The 18,807-nt window shown below is 48.2% G+C and overlaps 2 protein-coding genes across 3 annotated transcripts; both read left to right on the forward strand.

The window, feature by feature from the left end:
- Window positions 1-929: 929 nt before the first annotated feature.
- On the forward strand, window positions 930-3,668 carry LOC4337890 (probable GTP diphosphokinase CRSH2, chloroplastic). Its single transcript, NM_001420094.1, has 3 exons — window positions 930-2,311; window positions 2,808-3,119; window positions 3,249-3,668. The coding sequence occupies exons 1-3, from the start codon at window positions 1,082-1,084 to the stop codon at window positions 3,384-3,386; spliced, it is 1,680 nt and encodes a 559-aa protein (NP_001407023.1). The 5' UTR covers window positions 930-1,081; the 3' UTR covers window positions 3,387-3,668.
- Window positions 3,669-6,532: 2,864 nt separating this feature from the next.
- On the forward strand, window positions 6,533-15,042 carry LOC9270381 (probable GTP diphosphokinase CRSH3, chloroplastic). Of its 2 annotated transcripts, XM_066310293.1 has the most exons (3): window positions 6,533-6,696; window positions 12,830-14,457; window positions 14,626-15,042. In XM_066310293.1, exons 2-3 carry the CDS (start codon window positions 12,859-12,861, stop codon window positions 14,761-14,763), a joined length of 1,737 nt encoding a protein of 578 aa, XP_066166390.1. In that variant the 5' UTR covers window positions 6,533-6,696; window positions 12,830-12,858; the 3' UTR covers window positions 14,764-15,042. The 2 variants fall into 2 exon arrangements, with proteins under 2 accessions (XP_066166390.1, NP_001391825.1); NM_001404896.1 differs by lacking the exon at window positions 6,533-6,696 and having other exon boundaries at window positions 12,655-14,457; window positions 14,626-15,022.
- The last annotated feature ends 3,765 nt before the right edge of the window (window positions 15,043-18,807 follow it).

Below are 18,807 nucleotides of genomic sequence, written 5' to 3' on the forward strand. Positions count from 1 at the left end.
TCTTTCCGTAACACTCCGTCCCCTAGCGTCAGTCGGCCTGTCGTCCTCCGTCCTCCCGGTGCCGTTCGTCGTCAGTTCGCCGCCGCTCGCGCCCGCGTCAGCCCCGCCATCACCGGTCCATCGCCGCCCGCGTCAGCCCCGTCGTCGCCGGTCCGTCGCCGCCCGCGTCAGCCCGCCGTCGCCGCCCGCGTCAGCCCGCCGTCGTCGCCCGCGTCAGCCCCGCCGTCGCTCGTCCGTCGCCACCATCGGCGCACGCGGTGGAGGGCCGGCAGAGAGGGGAGCAGCGGTGGAGGGCGGAGGGCGTCGAGCTCCGGCGGCGGAGGTTGGACCGGCGCCGGCTCGGGGCGCGGTGGCGGCAGCCCGGTGCGGCGGCGGCTGAGCTCGGGGACGAGCTCGCCGGCGTGGGGAAGGACGAGCTCGCCGGCGTGGGGGAGGACGAGCTCGCCGGTGGGGGGAGTACGAGCTCGCCGGCGTGGGGGAGGACGAGCTCGCCGGCAGCCAGATTTGTGCGGGCAAACGGCGCGAGATGGATGAACTGACGACGGGCGTCGTTGGGAGGACGGAGTGTTACGGAACGAAGAAAATTCGCACTCTAGTGGTGTATTCTGAAAGTAGTGCGAATTGGGTGATAAATCCTGAAAGTAGTGCGTATTGGGTGTTATATTCTGAAAATTCTCGGGACGGCCGACCCACCCTGACTAATGGGTGTGTCCGCCACTGAGATCGAGTTTAGAATCCACACCATGATTACATGTAAACAACGTGTAAGATGTATTGTACTTGAAAAACATGCATGTCACCGTTTAAAGTATTCATAAATTCCTTTCCAAAAAGAACCAGCCACCATTTTTTTGAAAAAAAAAAGATAATGTGAAACAATAATTGTTTGGTCTAATATCATTTGTTGGAGTTGCTGCATTATTTCCTTTCTTTCCTTTTCTTTACCTCAACACGCCGAGAACGTGGCCATGATCAGTCACAGCTAAGACTATATATATCCAAGCTAGGTAGGATAATATATGCAGCCGGAGTGAACTATCCTCAAGAAGCTTTGCAACCTCCGGCGAGTAGACGAGAGACGATGGCGAGCGCCGGCGGTGAGGTCGTCGTCGTCGACCCGGCCGCGGCCGCGGTGGCGCCTGACGTCGAGCACCACGCGCCGGCGCCGCGGCTGACTCCGGCGGGCAGCGGCGGGCGGCTGATGGCGGAGCTGCTCGGCGTGTTCAACGGGCTGACGGAGCGGATGGGGGACGACGTCGCCACCTCGTCGTCGTGGACCCTCCTCTTCCGCGCGCTCAAGCTGGCGCTGCCCGCGCTCCGCGACGCCGCCGGCGGACGCTCCCTCGCCCGCGCGCTCATCGTCGCGGCGTCCCTCGCCGACCTCCAGATGGACGCCGAGGTCATCTCGGCGGGGATCGTGAGGCAGGCGATGGACGCCGGCGCGGTGGCCATGGCCGACGCCGAGGCGCAGCTCGGGCCGGGCGCCGCCGCGCTGCTCCTCGAGAGCCTCGACGTGAAGAACGCGCCGTCGCGGGTCGACGTCGCCGACGAGGAGGCGGCGAGCGCGGTGCGCAACCGGATCCTCTCCGGCTACGACGTCCGCGCCGTCATCCTCGAGCTCGCCATCAGGCTCGACGCCATGAAGCACCTCGACGGCGTCCCCAAGCACCAGCAGCGCACCACCTCGCTGGAGGTGCTCAAGGTGTTCGCGCCGCTGGCGCACGCCGTCGGCGCCGGCGCGCTCTCCAAGGAGCTCGAGGACCTCTCCTTCTGGCGCCTCTACCCGCAGGCCTACGCCCAGGTGGACCAATGGCTGAGCGGCCAAGAAGACGACTGCAAGCGCGTCCTCGCCACCTGCAAGGACGACCTCCTCCAGGCGCTCGCCGCCGACGACGAGCTCCGCCACACCGTCGCCGGCTTCGACGTCAAAGGCCGATACAAGAGCCGGTTCAGCGCCATGAAGAAGCTGGTGAAGGACGGGCGGCGGCCGGAGGACGTGCACGACATCCTCGGCATGCGCGTCATCCTGGACCACCGCGCCGGCGCCGGCGACGGCCACCGCGCGTGCATCAGGACGCACGAGGTGATCAAGGGGATGTGGAAGGACGTGCCGGCGAGGACCAAGGACTACATCGCGCGGCCCAAGGGGGACGGGTACCGGAGCTTGCACATCGCCGTCGACATGAGCGAGCCGGGGCCGGAGGGGAAGAAGAGGCCGCTGATGGAGGTCCAGATCCGCACCAAGGAGATGAACGACGCCGCCGTCTTTGGCCACGCCCTCTACAAGGGCTGCCTCGCGGATCCTGAAGAGGTGAATTTTCTTTTTTACTTACTCTGTTTCAAATAATTTATCGTTATAAATTTTATTAAGTCAGACATTTTTATATTTGACTATTATTTTATTAAAAGAATTGTGTAGTTTAAAAATATGTGAATTATATATTGTGAAAGAGTTTCTCATTGTGAATCTAATAACATATATTTACGATATTAAACTATATGAATTTCGATAAATGGATGGTAAAGATACAAACATTTAACTTAGAACAAACCCGAAATGATGGATAATTACATATAGAAAAAGCACGCGCGCATCATTTATACACCCATAAATGCTCTCTTTATCACACGGGTAAGAGGCACCAGCACATGTTCTATACATGAAATATTAGGAAAAACAGGGTACTATAATAGATGCAAAATTTCTTTAAGAAAAGTTAAAATTAAACATTTTTTGTTCAAATTTGAATAGAAATAATTAATTTTGTTCTCGATCAAAATATATCCAAATAATTTATGTTCTGCAGGCGAAAAGGCTCAAGGACATCATGCTGGCGGCGGCAGAGGTTGCAGCGCAGCACCTCCGCGACGAGCCAGCCACCGGCGACCAGACCGGAGTCCCTGCCGCCGCCGCAGCCGCCGCCAGCGCCGGCAACATCGAGCGAGCATTCCGGTTGCTGGACAAGAACGGCGACGGGAGGATCAGCATGGAGGAGCTGACGGAGCTCATGGAGGACCTCGGCGCCGGCGGCAAGGACGCCGAGGAGCTCATGCGCCTCCTCGACGACAATAACGACGGCTCGCTCAGCTCCGACGAGTTCGCCCTCTTCCAAAAACGGGTACCAAATTATTCCAAATCTCGACTACCATGTCAAGCCCAAACTCCAAATTTGCTTCATTTAATTTGCTATTAGAATTCATACAAATTTTGACCGTTTTTAAAATTCGGGCGATTTACATGACATCAGGTTGAGCTGAAGGCGAAGTTGGAGGACAAGGATGATGAGTACAAGGAGATCCTCAGGCAGAAGCTGCAGAAGGTCGACGACACGGGGCTCATCCACGTCTACCGCAAGAACCTCAGCGACAAGCTCGTCTCCGGCTGAACAAACGAGCTGCAAAATCGATCTGGTGATATTTGGTTGTGGTTTCGGCGTCAATTTGAAGATCATTGATTGCATGCAAATCCCAATCTGGGTTGATGTTGATGTTTTCGTCTTGTATGAATCAATTCATGTTAATGGAATCTGTAAGCCTGTAATAATTTATTTGGATGCTGAACGGTAATAAGGTACCAAAATGCTTTTTAAAGTAAAATTGAAAGGCAATTGTGTTTGATTAATATTTTCACGGAAGTTTCAATGGAAATTATTTCACCTCTTCATTAATTACTAAGATTTGGATGTAAATCCTAACCAAGTACTTGTGAGAAGATTACGGGAAACAAGAGTAGACACGGCCGTTGGATCAAGCTTGCACGGTCAAGATTAACCAGTACTGCAGCCTCGCAGGGTCGCAACGCCGCAACGGTCGACGAATTCAAACACCTACCGCCGCCGCCGCCGCACCCGCCATTAGCTCGACGAAATGCCTCCTCCGATTCCGCTTCTCCGCCGCGCTTGCCGCTTTTGATCGGAGGAGGAGGCACACCGGTGGTGGCATCGGACGGGCAGGGCGCTCTTCTGGAAGTTCTTTTATTCACCGGCCGCGCGCAATTGGTTTGGGGTGTGCGCGGCGCCGGCGCAGCCAGCCGCCGGCCGCCGTTCGACGCGCTTCTGCGTGAGAAGTTCTGGATGCGAGGAGCGGTGGGTGACGGCGCTTTAGGAATGGGGGAAAGGACAGCGGCAGCGTAAAGCTAGGCGTGGTTCAGTTCAGTGATTTGCCTGCTACGACCTACTCGTTGCAGATTGTCCGGGCGGCCGCATGCGCTCGAGGTGCTCGACGAAATGGCCACGCGGGGGTGACAACCCCGGTTCGTGGTAAAGCAATGCCTGAACAAGGTTGATTGACGGCAAGATGTTCCTGCCAAGAAGCTGCCGCATTCGTATTGTAGGCGCCAGAGCATCGATAATGCGGGATGCGGTTTTGGTTGTCATGAGGAAAGAGTATGAATCAATTTTGGCAGAGGATATAATGGTCCTGAGATGATAAAGCATGGGCATGGCAGGTGGAATTGGATGGTGGACGAGAGGTGGGTACCATCATTATTTCAGATCGAGTCAGTGTTATGTTATCTTCAGTGTTCTCATCCATGGCCTGCCCTGCCTTTGTCACAGCACTGATCACATGGGGAAAAATAGCTGTTTTCCTAATGTACAGGAGATCAACATCTCTCGTCAGATCAATCTAATAAAGACGGAACGTATCAAATTCTTGCTGACTATACCGGCATTTGTTTACTGTTGAGACTAATGCATTCCTCTGAATTCCTTAAGAAAAGAACATAATTTTGCATAGGTTCATCCAAAAAGTATTTTGAGTTGAAATTAAGGATACCAGATGGGCAGATGGTGTGTGAGTGTGGCAGTATTTCTTTATTCGCCATGCATGTTGAATGTCATATATATTGTTCTTTTTCATACCTCTTGCACACCGATTGCATGGTCTGTTTTATAATACGTCAGATCGTTCATAACATAAGGTCGTGTAATCAAGGCAATGTGGACAGTAGAACAACCAATTTTATTTTATAGTAAAATAATTGCATAATACTTGAAATCGCAGGCAATGGTGTTTAATGTTTTCACAAAAAAATATTTGAAAATTATTTTACCTCTTCATGATTAAGATTTGGATGTAAATGGTAAAACTGTTTAAGGTAAACCATATAGGTGTTTTTTTAAAGAGGAAATGTAGTTGTCAGAAGTGTTTTTTTGGGCTTGTTTGGAACCAAAACTTTGACAACTTTAATAATATTTAATAACTCTGACTTTGGTCAAAATCAAACTACTTTAAGTTTTATCAAGTTTATAGAAAAAATAATAACATTATCAACCCAAGACAAATTTATTATGAAAATATATTCAATTATTGATTTGATGGCACTAATTTAGTATTATAAATATTACTATATTTGTCTATAAACTTAGTCAAATTTAAAACAGTTTAACTTTGACCAAAGTTAAAACGTCTTATAGCCTGAAACGGAGAGAGTAAATGTTTTGCTTTGTTACCAATTTTTGTCCACACTAGTTTAAATTCTATAGTATTAAATTTGGTAAACCAAATGATTGCCTCTAAACCAAACAAGCCCGTGATGATATGAGTGACCGTTGGATCGAGCTTGCACGGTCAAGATTAACCAGTCCTGAATCCGGTCATGTATTTGCAACGAATACACCCCTGATTTTTTTTCGTATTCCACCCGTAACTCCCTGTCTCGCAACGGTCGACGATTTCGAAGTTCAATCACCACCGCGCGCCGGCGCCGGCGCCCACCCCGCCATCTTCTCGACGAAGAAGAGATGCCGCCTCCGCCTCCGCCTCCGCTTCCGCTTCTACTCGGCCGCGCACCCCGCCTTTTGATCGGGTGAGGCGCTCCGGTGGTCGCAGCGGGCGGGCATGGAGCTCTCTGGAAGCTCCTTTTTCTCGGTTGGGCTGCGCGCCGCGGGCGGCTGCCCGTTCGACGCGCTTCTGCGGGAGAAGTTCTTGGTACGGGAGGTGGTGACTGACGGAGATTTAGGAGATTGGGTAAAGAGGGCAGCGGCGGCGTAGAGCAGGTGCAATTGCCTGCTGTGACCTGCTCGTTGCCGAGCGACCGAGCGGGCGCATGCGCGTGAGGTGTTCGACGAAATGGCGACATAGGGGTGGCACCCCCCGGTTCGCGGTGAGCAATGCCTGGAGAAGGTTGGTTGATGGCAAGATGGACCTAGCCATGACTCCATCGCGTTGTACCATGGCGTTTTCCATGCGCTCTGCGGAGATCTGACGATGCAGGATGTGGTTTTTGGCTGTCATGAGGAAGAGTACGGACCATTTTGGCAGAGGATAGATATGGTCCTGGCATCATGCAACGTGCAACTGGATTGTGGATGAGAGATGGGTCCCGTCACCATTCAGTATTATCTTACTGTTCTCATTCAGACTCACAGAAGTGATCACATGGGGAAAAAATAGCTGCTTTCCTAATGTATACTAGGAAGGAGTGAGAACTTGCTAAATTTGGTAAAGCCAGGAATTTCCCTTCAATTATTTCGTCCAGGCTGAGAGACTCAAGGGTTCAAGGCTGTCATGCAGGCCGCGGAAGAGTTAGCAGTTTTGCGATGGGAGGAGCAGCATTGAGGAGTTCACTGAGGTGATGGAAGATCTTGTTGCTGGGGCAAAGATTCAAAGGAGCTGTGCTTCTTCTTGATGCAAACAGCCATGGCTAGCTCCTTGAGCTCTGATGAATTCGAGTCATTCCATTTCCAGAGACAGGTAATTAGACATTACTCCCTCCATCCCAAATTATAAGGCACAGCCATTTTTCTCTCGTGTCTCGTAATATAAGGCGTGCATGCATGTATACATTAACTAGCACCTCTTGGTCCAATAGAATTGATTTATTTCAAATCATATACCATTAAACCTTCCAATCACATTGCTTGTATGTATCAATGCGATCCAACCAAGAAAGTATTAAATGTTTTATTGGTATTTGTGTTGTGAGTGGTTAAGCCTTTGGGATGGAGGGAGCATTTATATTTGCAGCAATCACTCTGGAAATGCTCTTTGGTGCGGGAATGCTACTGGGCGAGCTCGCCCAGGGCGATCAATTTTTGCACGCCCCTCCCCCCCCCCCCCCTCCCTCCACCTCTCCACCTTGTTTCCTTTTTTGGCACCGCATTACTTTCCTATTTTAGTAAATTTATGCACCTAAAGTTTACACATCTAAAGTTTAGAGACCAAAAATTTATAAGTCAAAAGTTTATACATCCTATTCAAATTTGAATTTGAATTCAAATATTTTTATATATATAGTATTTCTATACATCTAAATTTTATAGACCTAAAGTTTATAAGTCAAAAGTTTATATACCCATTTCAAATTTGAATTTGAATTCAAATATCCGATTCAAATTTGAATTTGAATTTAAATATTTTTCATATATAGTATTTCTATACATCTAAAGTTTATACACCTAAAGTTTATAGACCTAAAGTTTATAGACCTAAAGTTTATATACCCGATTCAAATTTGAATTTGAATTATATCTGATTCAAATTTGAATTTGAATTCAAATATTTTCTATACATAGTATTTCTATACATCTAAAGTTTATACACCTAAAGTTTATAGACCCAAAGTTTATAAGTCAAAAGTTTACATACCCGATTCAAATTTGAATTTGAATTCAAATTTTTTATATATAGTATTTCTATACATAAATTTTTCTAACTTTTATTTTTCAAATAATTTTGTGTAGTCTACTGTAGTAGAAAGAGGAGAAGGGGAGGAGGAATAGGGGAGAGGAGGGAGGAGTATAGGGGGAGGGGGGGCCGGATCCGATCGCCCAGGCGATCGCCCATTAGGGCCCCCCTCTTTGGTGTCCAAAACTAATGATACCTTAATAAGTTCCATCTTATCAGATTTAATTGATGAGAGTCAGAGACGATTGATGTCGCAAGTCTATGGATGGCCATATGGCTCGAGGCCCGACAGCTCGGCCCAAGTACGGCATAGCCCAACTGGGGTCGTGCTCGTGTCGGCTCGGCCCGGCCCGACAGCCGGGCCATGCCTAGGCTGCTCCCTCGGCACGGTGGGCCGGCACGACCAAAGAAAAATAGTTGAGGGATCCATCATAAACTTACTTCAGCCATTTGAGGTACAGCCCAAAGACAAGAGATATACAAAATAGATTTATTCCATCCATATAAGACACAGCCCAAAGGATGAGGGAGGAAAATAGACTTACTTAATAGAGAAGCACGATGGGCTATCGTCCCTTCGGGTCGGCCTAGACCGTGGGTGCAGCCCATAGGCAAGCACAGCCCAGCCCGGCGTGTTGGTTGGGCCGTGCTGGGCTGACTAGCCTCAGCCCAGGCCCAGTCGTGCCTAGTCCATACTGGACCCGGTGGCCCATTTGGCCATCTATACACAGGTCTTATTCAGGTATAATGCAAGGAGCGGGTGACATACTGCTTGTGAGCTGAAACTGGAACTTAACAGTGAGTTACTCAACTAAACCAAACCACCGTCACTATGCTTACTGCGATGATGACATCCAAATACTGCTGAAATATTCCCGCATGTGTTGAATGTTCAGAAATCAGAATGCATCCTCTGAATTCCTTAAAAACACAAATCTGCGTAGATACATCCAAAGAAATATATTTTAAATTGAAGTAGACCAGGTGTGTGAGTGTGACAGTATTTCTTTATTCCCCATGCTGGCATGATGAATGGCACATATATTGTTCTGTTCTTAACTCTTGCACATTGATCGCATTATCTGTATTATAATAGAGAGAATCCCTTATATGCCACTGAAAATTGGTCTGATCCCTTATATGCCATTTAAAATTGGCTCTTCCCTTATATGCCATTGATCCAAATTTGCACACCCTCTCATGCCACTCCCATCAGTTGACCGTGTGTTGACCGTTAATTCTCAAGGAAAAAAGACGTATTTACCCTTCTGAGTATAGGGCATGCCTAACAACTCAGAGAGGGCAAATATGTCTTTTTTACTTGAGAGTTAACGGTCAACACACGGTCAAATGACGGTAGTGGCATTTGGACCAATGGCATATAAGGAAAGAGCCAATTTTCAGTGGCATATAAGGGATCAGACCAATTTTCAGTGGCATATAAGGAAATATCTCATTATGATAATATGTCAAATCGTTCATACTCCATAATATGGTCTGTAAGCATGGCAATTTGGACAGCAGAAAATTCCAATATTAGTCTGAAAATGTAGGGAAGGAGAGAAACAAATACAAAATTTTATATCTTTGTTCTATTGTATGTTAAAAGAATACTAAAAGAAGCCACTGTGTTTGCTTTCTCAACATAAAAATTACCATGTTAATCGGAATAAAAAAGGTTAATCAAGTTGGGTACTATTTTTCATTAACACTGAAAGTGTGAAATTATATTTGCAGCGATCACTCTGGAAATGCTCTAGAGTGTCCCAAACTTGATATCATTGAAACGTTCCATCTTATATCATCTTCCATCTTATCAGATGATATAGATGGCCAAATGGACCGTCCGGCTAGGCATGGCCGTGCCTGGGCCGAGGTCACTTGGGAGGTCGGGCCGTGCCGTGCCAGTCCACGGGCTGCACACATGGCCCAGGCACGGTCCAATAAGACTCGAGTCGTGCCGGGCCAGCCCGCAGGCACGACAGCGCATTGTGCTTCTCCACAAAATAAGTCTATTTTCCTCCCTCAACTCTTTGGGCTGTGACTATATGGCTGGAAAATAAGTCTATTTTGTATTCCTCATCTCTTTGGGCCTTGCCTTATATAGTTGATTAAGTCTATTTTGGGTCCCTCTATTATTTTTCTTCGATCGTGATGGGCCGTGCCGACCCACCGTGCCGAGGGAGCAGCCTAGGCATGGCACAGCTATCGGGCCGGGCTAGCACGGGCACGACCCCAGTCGGGCCAGGCCGTGCTTGGGTCGGGCCGTTAGCCCTCGGGCCATATGGCCATATATTTCAGATCTAACTAATGAGAAGCTGCAGATGATTCACAGCGTGGGGTTTATATATTAACATGTATATATACTATGGCTCTCTTCGTAAGTCTAGTTCCCAACTCCCTCCGCCTCGTTTTCCGCCTCGTTTTCCGCGCGTTTTTGTAAAAATTTTCTGTACGAAAGTTGCTTAAAAAATTATATTGATCCATTTTAAAAAAAAATAGCTAATACTCCCTCCGTTCCAAAAAAAAAAAAACTTAACCTAGGAGGGGATCTGACCTCTCCTAGAATAATGAATATAGACAAAGGATAGTCCAGATTCATTGTCCTAGGATGGGTCACATCCCCTCCTAGGTTAAGTTTTTTTTGGACGGAGAGAGTACTTAATTAATCACGTGCTAATGTAACGCTCCGTTTTTCTTGCGCGGGAGATGGGTTCCCAACCCATTCCAGCGAACACAACCTATATAGGTCTATAACTCTACAAGGAGCTGGGTGACAATCAGCTTGTGAACTGGAACTGGAGCTTAACATTTTCAAATACTGCTGATTATACATACACACATGTGTTGAATGTTCGGAATGCTTCTTCTGAACTCCTTTTAAAAACCACATCAATCTGCGTAGGTACATCCTAAGAAGATATTTTGCGTTCAAGTAGACCAAGCCTGTTTGGTTGGTGCCATCGACACCGTGCCTGAAGAATTTCCATGCCTGATAGGCATACGAGAAGTTCAGGAACACGACCTGGTCAGGCGGCCTGAGGTTGTGCTTGTTTGGTTTGTCGCAGCTACCTGAGAAGAAAAACAAGTGATTTGCTCTAGATGATTACTGCTAAGTAAAGTGTTAAACATGAAGATGTAAATCTCGGCAGCATCGTCCATCCAACTAAAATCCATATGTACCCAGCTTTCCATAAGCAAAATCAAATCAATCCCATACCAAAAAATAAGGGGAAAATAATTAAGAGAATAATACAAGGAAGACGAACCCCTAAATCTAGCAATACCTATAGCAAATTAGATCTTTATTGATCTTTTGCAGCTGTGAGCTTCAATCGCCAAGTCCGCAGCTTTCTTCATGAACCAAACAATCGGCAGCCTCGGCGGAAGCTTCGCGCGAAGAGGCCACAGCAAACGACGGGATTCGACAGCCTCGCCGGAAGCTTTGCGGGAAGCTAGATCTGAAAAGGGGCGGTAGCATCGCACGACGACAGCGACGGCGGCAGGGGCTTCGCCGGATGGGCGGAACAGCGACGACAACGGCCGCGGTGCCCGGGATCCACGCGAGCCAGCTTTGTGCGACGGTGGGAGCTTCATACGGCAGTGACTTTCGTGTAGCTGAGAGAGATTACATTGTAATCCACAAACGGTGCTACGCCTGGAGCTCAGGCGACCGATTTTGGTCGCCTGACTCAGGCTAATTGCGTGCGTCAATGCGTCAGGCCAGGCGAGAGGGAGACGGTCTCAGGGTAGCAACCAAACAAGAAGTAAAATGAGTCAGGCTACTCTCAGGCCAGGCAAATTCTCCTCAGGGCAACAACCAAACAGGCCCAAGTGTTTGAGTGTGACAATATTTCTTTCTTCCCCGTGCATGTTCAACGGCATGTACATTATTCTTTTCAAATCTTGCACATTGATCACATGATCTGTTTTATAGTATGTCAAATCATTCACAACATTGGGTCTTGTAAAAGCAACTAAGGCTGTGTTTAGTTCAGCGCAAAGTTTGGATTTTGGTTGAAATTGAAGATGATGTGACTGAAAAGTTGTGTGTGTATGACAGGTTGATGTGATGAAAAAGGACTGAAGTTTGGATCCAAACTTTAGATTTAAACACAGCCTAAGCAAGGGCATTGTGTTAGGTTATTGCTTGCTAGCCGCTGGCAAGTGGTGATCAACAAGATGGCGAACGTCGGTGTCAATGAGACGGTAGTGATCGCCGCCGACACGCCTGGAGTTGGGCATGAGCAACTGCTCAAATAAATTAAAGTGATAGGAAATAGAAGTATTGGCTGTAAGTATGACAAATCTTTTCTTAAGAAATTAAAACAACAGTAAATGCATAGGATAGGGATTCTTTCTTCAAGTTTAGATAAACCAATCGACAAAACTTCGATAGTGCTCCTGCTTGGTTCAAATTATAATGTATACTCAAATAGAATCCGATCAAATAAAGATTAAATTCAGGCTTACCAAATGGAATCCAAAGTACGATGAAAAGATTCATGCAAAGGGGGAAGAGACTTGGTTACAGTGGGGATTGCAAATGGGCTTATTAAAAGGTTTGGAAGAATCGCAAGAGGCACATGAATCGTATTAACCATTACACCTCATGTCCCAATTAATTTAACGGTTTCTACTGTAAATTAATGCATGTGATTAAGGGAGGGGAATGGAAAGGAGCAAGGTGATTACCATGCATGCTGGACAAGAGGATGAGGGATGCAATGGTGTATATCTGATGCATATATTGATCGAACGGCTAATATAATGTTGATGACTTTGCGAATTAAGGAGGCAGCTTTGGGTCTTAACTTTATAGAAAGAATGGATAACTCTACAAGGAGCTGGGTGACAAACAGCTTGTGAACTGGAACTGGAGCTTAACATTTTCAAATACTGCTGATTATACATACCCACATGTGTTGAATGTTCGGAATGCTTCTTCTGAATTCCTTTAAAAAACCGCATCAATCTGCGTAGGTACATCCTAAGAAGATATTTTGCGTTCAAGTAGACCAAGTGTTTGAGTGTGACAATATTTCTTTCTTCCCCGTGCATGTGCAACGGCATGTACAATATTCTTTTCAAATCTTGCACATTGATCACATGATCTGTTTTATAGTATGTCATATCATTCACAACATTGGGTCATGTAAGCAACTAAGCAAGGGTATTGTGTTTGGTTGTTGCTTGCTAGCTAGCCGCTGGTGAGTGGTGATCAACAAGATGGCGAACGCCGGTGTCAATGAGACGGTCGCCGTCGCCGTCGCCATTGACGCACCTGGAGTTGGGCATGACCATGGTGCCGCCGGCGAGGTTCGTCGTCCGTCGACGCGCCGGCTGGCTCCGGCGGGAAGCGGCGGGCGGCTGATGGCGGAGCTTCTTGGCGTGTTCAATGGACTGACGGAGCGGATGGGGGAGGACGTGGCGACCTCGTCGTCGTCGCGGCTTCTCTTCCGCGCGCTCAAGCTGGCGCTTCCCGCGCTCCGCGACGGCGGCGGCGATGGCGGCGGCGGCCAGTCCGTCTCCCGTGCGCTCGTGGTCGCCGCCTCCCTCGCCGACCTCCAGATGGACGCGGAGGTCATCTCGGCTGGCATGGTGAGGGGAGCTCTGGATACCGGGGCACTCGCCATGGCCGACGTCGAGGCGCAGCTCGGTGCCAGCGCCGCCGGTCTGGTGGAAGAGAGCCTCAAGGTGAAGCGCGCGCCGTCGGAGGTCGACGTCGCCGACGAGGAGGCCGCGAGCGCGCTGCGGAAGCGGTGCCTCTCCAGCTACGACATCCGCGCCGTCATCCTGGAGCTCGCCGTCAAGCTCGACGCCATGAAGCACCTCGACGTCCTCCCCAAGCACCAGCAGCGGACCACCTCGCTTGAGGTGCTCAAGGTGTTCGCGCTGCTGGCGCACGCCGTCGGCGCCGGCGAGCTGTCGCTGGAGCTCGAGGACCTCTCCTTCCAGCGCCTGTACCCGCAGGCCTACGCCCACATCGACCAGTGGCTGAGCAGCCAAGAAGACGACTGCAAGCGCGTCATCGCCGCGTCCAAGGAGGAGCTCCTCCGCGCGCTCACCGCCGACGACGAGCTCCGCTGCACCGTCACCGGCGTCGACGTCATGGGCCGGTACAAGAGCCGGTTCAGCACCATGAAGAAGCTGGTGAAGGACGGCCGGCGGCCGGAGGACGTGAACGACATCCTCGGCATGCGCGTCATCCTGGACCCTCGCCCCGGCGGCGGCGGCGGCGGCGACGGCGACGGCGGCGACAGGGCATGCCTGCGGACGCACGAGGTGATCAAGGCCATGTGGAAGGACGTGCCGGCGAGGACCAAGGACTACATCACGCGTCCCAAGGGGAACGGGTACCGGAGCTTGCACGTCGCCGTCGACATGAGCGAGCCGGGGCCGGAGGGGAAGAAGAGGCCGCTGATGGAGATCCAGGTGCGCACCAGGGAGATGGACATGGCCGCCGTCGGCGGCCAGGCGTCGCACGCGCTCTACAAGGGCGGCCTCACCGATCCTGAGGAGGCCAAGAGGCTCAAGGCCATCATGCTGGCGGCGGCGGAGGTGGCAGCTCAGCACCTCCGCGACGAGCCAGCCGGCGACGGTGGTCAAACAACCGCCGCCGCCTCCGCCGCCACCGCCGGCAATGTCGAGCGAGCGTTCCAGCTGCTCGACAAGAACGGCGACGGGAGGATCAGCATGGAGGAGCTAACCGAGATCATGGAGGACCTCGGCGCCGGCGGCCATGACGCCGAGGAGCTCATGCGCCTCCTCGACGCCAACAGCGACGGCTCGCTCAGCTCCGACGAGTTCGCGCTCTTCCAGAAACGGGTACCAAATTACCAATCCATTCTTGCTCATTTCATTTCTCTTCCTAAATTCTCTAATGGCTCATGGCTTGTCTGATACCTTCATATACACTCTAAACAAGTTTTATGTTTTGGTGGAATTCAGATGGATTTTGAATTTAAATTTATTTTCTTTTTTATGGATGATTAGGTTAAGCTGAAGACGAAGTTAGAGAACAAGGATGATGAGTACAAGGAGATCCTCAAGCAGAAGCTGCAGAAGGTTGACGACACGGGGCTCATCCACGTCTACCGCAAGAACCTCAGCGACAAGTTGGTCCTCGTTTGATCGATCCAGTCTGATTAATACGAGCAATCTTAATTTGTCCTCGTGTCTTTTAGAAAAAAAAATAAGTGAAAGATGTCTTGTCATTTTCACATTTGCACCGTGAAATGCGCACAAATCCACGTGTGTTGTACTTGTTTTTTGGCAAGTGGTCAGATTGCAATTTGGACGTGAAGTTTAAATGCAAATGTCTTGAAAATCAGTGCTGATGTATCGTAAGAAAAGGAAATGAATTCAGCTCCATCCTTTACATTTCAGCTTATCAGCTGAGTTAAAATTTAATTGAAGTCTCCTCCCAAAAAAAATTAATTTAAGTTGCTTTTCTTATTGCAGTTTTTTGGAGTTGATTTTTAAGGTATCAATGTTTTCTCACAAATATATTTTACTCCATCTGTGCCAAAAGAAAAATCTTAATCACATGTCCAGGTTCATACTTAGAATTGAGTTTTTTTTTTTTTACGGAGGGAGTAGTTGCTAGTAAGCTGTTTGGCTACGCAGCAAACTAAATCCTAAAAGAAAATTGAATTCGTGTTCCTAGAAAAAAAAAACGTGGTGATTGACAACCGCAGGATCGAGCTTACACGGTTAAGATCAGTCCGGTAGACTGCCACGTTTTTTAACGCATAGGCCCTTGCATTTGCTTGAATATATTTATTCAACTCTGTTTATGCTTTATGAGATATATCCATATCTTGTAGTATTATTGAACTAATAATTTCCACGAATATTAACATAATTTTCAGTCATGCAGTTTACCAATAATTTTCATTACTAATACATAATTTTCAGTTTACTAATATCATGTAGAAAACTAATAATTTACACGGCTATTAACAGACGTCACGTCTAAAATGCAAGTAACAGTGTTTACCAACAAGCACACTTGTACATCCAGTGGCAGAAGGAAAACTACCACACCAACAAGTGCTTGGGTTGCTTCCAAGGCTATCCATTTTTTTAAGGAAGGATTCAGATATGAGGCCTAAAGAACTGCAAATCAAGTTGCAGGAGGACAACAAATGCACAAATAAATATGATATTGTGGCTAGGGGGAGAAAATTGACTATGATTGAATTGCATGGCGGATGGGAAGAGAGTTTTCAGTTGTTATATAGGTGGAGGGCTGCAGTTAGGGCTGGAAACGAGCCGAGCCAAGCCAGGCTCGGCTCTGCTTGCAATGGCTCGCAACAAGCTAGGCTGGGCTTGGCTTGGCTCGGTTTGGGAAACGAGCTAAAACATGAGCTCGGCTCGGCTCGTTTCCTGGCTCGAGCCAACTCGAGCTGGCTTGCGAGCCTTCCGTTGAAGCTATAGAATTTGTAATCATTAAGAAAAACAATAACAAATCATCAACATGTAAAATTAAAATTTTATATATTAATTTCATCAGAATATAGATAATAAATTACATATTGACAAATAATAACTCCACTAGAAAATAAAATCATCCATATAAATACATGATGGCCTAGGCTCACGAGCCAAATCAAGCGGCTCGCGAGCTAGCTCGGGCTCGGCTCGTTTCAGGAACGAGCGGAAAAGGAGGCTTGGGCTTGGCTCGTTTGGCATTCAAGCCGAGCCGAGCTGAGCTCACGAGCCTAAGCTTTTTTTCCACCCCTAGCTGCAGTCATGGAAAGGTCCCCTAGTAGTGTTATTGAGATTGACACTAAGGAGGTTGATGGCAAGGTATATTTTCATCGTTTTTTTTGCATTAAGTCCTTACATTTCTGGGTTTATAACTGGATGTAGAAAATACGGAGTATAGATTCAACTGCACTTAGTGGTAGATGGAATGGACATTTAACATCTGCCACATCCATAGATGGTCGTAATTGGATGTATCCCATTGCTTTTGGTTTCATAGATGTTGGAACTACTGAAAATTGGGGAGCTCTTCGCATCACCTTGTCGTCCCCGTCGCCACGTTGTGCCCCCCCCCCCTGTCCCCCGTCGCCGCGCCGTCCTCGTCTTCGCTCCTCTCCTCTCCTCCATCTCCTGCCGGCCGCCTCCCCTTCCTTCTTCATGTCGCGGCGCTCGAGGCGACGCCGCACTCCGGCCGCCATTCCTCCATCCGTTGCTCTGCCCGCCACCGGCCTCCCTGAAGAAGAGAAGAGAACGAGAAGAAAAAATATGCAGCTGACATGTGGGCCTCACATACTTTTTTTTAATTTTTTTTTGGCTGACTAGGATGTCACGTCAGCAAAACCACCCCTATATACTAGCATAGAACCTTAAGTGCACGGCTTGTGTGAATTTACGGATACACATTTCTAATTTTGTGGTTAAAGAACCTAAAAAAAAATCTACTGTTAAGTTAGGGACCTCCGGTGAACTTATTCCTTCGACGAATGCTGCCTCCACCTCTCCCCAGGCTGCTCCTCCTCCGCTTCCGCTTCCTACCTACTTCCTCTATTTTACTGTGTAAGTCATTCTAGCATTTTCTATATTCATATTAATATTAATGAATCTATATAGATATATATATGTCTAGATTCATTAACATCACTATAAATATGGAAAATGCTAAAATGACTTACAGCGTGAAACGGAGGGAGTAGCACGGAGGTGGGAGATGCTCCTGCAGGGAGCGGCGCGGGGGGCGGTCAGGAGGAGCTACGGTGCTGGCGAAGAGACACGGCGTTGGTTCGGGTGCACGCGCGGCGCGCGCTTCTGTGGGAAAATTCGGTGACGGTGCAGCAGGAGGAGGAAGGCCGCGGATAGCGCGGCGTGCTCGCATGCTGCTAGCTACGAGTGCAACCTGCGGACCGGCGGAGCGGGCGTGGCGTCGCACGCGAGGTGCTCGACGAAATGGTAACACGGTGAGTCAGCGATGTCATGCCACCTCCGGGGCTCGCTGAGAAATGCAAACGGACGTTGGATGATCCATGCCTTGGAAGAAGGTTGGCTGATGGGCGAAGTGATCACTGCCTCACTGGCCAAGGTAACACTGTGTTTGCAGGCGGTGTATGATTGCTCTTTTTCGTGTGATCCGCACAGTCGCAGAGTTCAGGCCTTGTTCAGCTGCGATTATTTATTGGTTTTCAGAGGACGGTGTGACCAATTCAGCAAATGATAGATCGTCTTCAATGTGGAAATGGGAGTGGATGGACGATCAGACGATGTGGAGTGAGTGCCATCAGCATTCTGCAGTCTCTTGCAGTGTTCTTATTGCAGGCCTTTGGCATGTCAGTAATCTGGGCCCTGTCTGTCTTCAATGGCTTGGAGGGAGATGACTTCTTTCCTAATGAGTGAGGACCTAATTTTTTTCATGTTGATGGCATGGCTAAAGCCAGGAAGCTAGTGGCGCCATGGGTCATGGCAAGCTATACCAATGGAACAAGGTTGCAAGAACTACTTGCAAGCTAGGTATTATTATTAATGACACCTTAGTGGATGTGTCTTGCAACTTGCAGCACGATCATGTTTGATCAAAACTCTGTGCTATGATGCTGGAAATCAGCACCTAATCACTGGCTCAAGCCACATTCGGCATACGGCCATAATTCAGCTACTCCGATGAATGTAAATGTTGCTGTTTCTCTAGTCTCTATAAAATTTGCAGAAGCCAAGATTGGTAGGAAAATTATTGTGTACTGCTGAAGAGGAAAAGCTCAAGCAAAATTCTGTTCTTATCAGTCATCCCCCCCAAGCCCAGATGCAGCAAAGAAGAACAAACTTCGTGTAGTCCTCAAGTCATACAATCCTTCATGCAGTTAGTGTGCTGATGCTGTGATGATCAATGCTAAATAGATAAAATTCACATCTCCACTTTTTGTAAGGTATGATTTTTCACCTCTGATTCTGCATGTGTTTTAGTTGGATCCATCCAGTTATACTTGATGTTTCTTTCATATTTCAACTGTTTTAAATCTTTATATACCACAGTAAATGTCAGAGGTAAGGCAGAAAAGGGGAAGCACTGAAAGTTGCGAATAACATACTTACCTGTAGAGCAAAATTTTCTTGTTGGGTACTGCACAAAGAACATTATAAACCTTATCCATCAGTAAGGCTTGTGGAGAAAGTAAGCATATGGGGCAAGGAACAGTA

The sequence above is a fragment of the Oryza sativa genome, chromosome 5 (genome assembly GCF_034140825.1).
Source record: "Oryza sativa Japonica Group chromosome 5, ASM3414082v1".
In the NCBI taxonomy this organism is placed as follows: Eukaryota; Viridiplantae; Streptophyta; class Magnoliopsida; order Poales; family Poaceae; genus Oryza; species Oryza sativa.

What these genes read in the sequence shown, in the direction of transcription:
- LOC4337890 (NM_001420094.1), top strand. Translation starts at nt 1,082, where the DNA reads ATGGCGAGCGCCGGCGGTGAGGTCGTCGTCGTCGACCCGGCCGCGGCC. An exon ending in GCCTCGCGGATCCTGAAGAG is followed by an intron (nt 2,312 to 2,807) that starts GTGAATTTTCTT and finishes TATGTTCTGCAG; the next exon opens with GCGAAAAGGCTCAAGGACAT. An exon ending in TCGCCCTCTTCCAAAAACGG is followed by an intron (nt 3,120 to 3,248) that starts GTACCAAATTAT and finishes ACATGACATCAG; the next exon opens with GTTGAGCTGAAGGCGAAGTT.
- LOC9270381 (XM_066310293.1), top strand. Translation starts at nt 12,859, where the DNA reads ATGGCGAACGCCGGTGTCAATGAGACGGTCGCCGTCGCCGTCGCCATT. An exon ending in TCGCGCTCTTCCAGAAACGG is followed by an intron (nt 14,458 to 14,625) that starts GTACCAAATTAC and finishes ATGGATGATTAG; the next exon opens with GTTAAGCTGAAGACGAAGTT.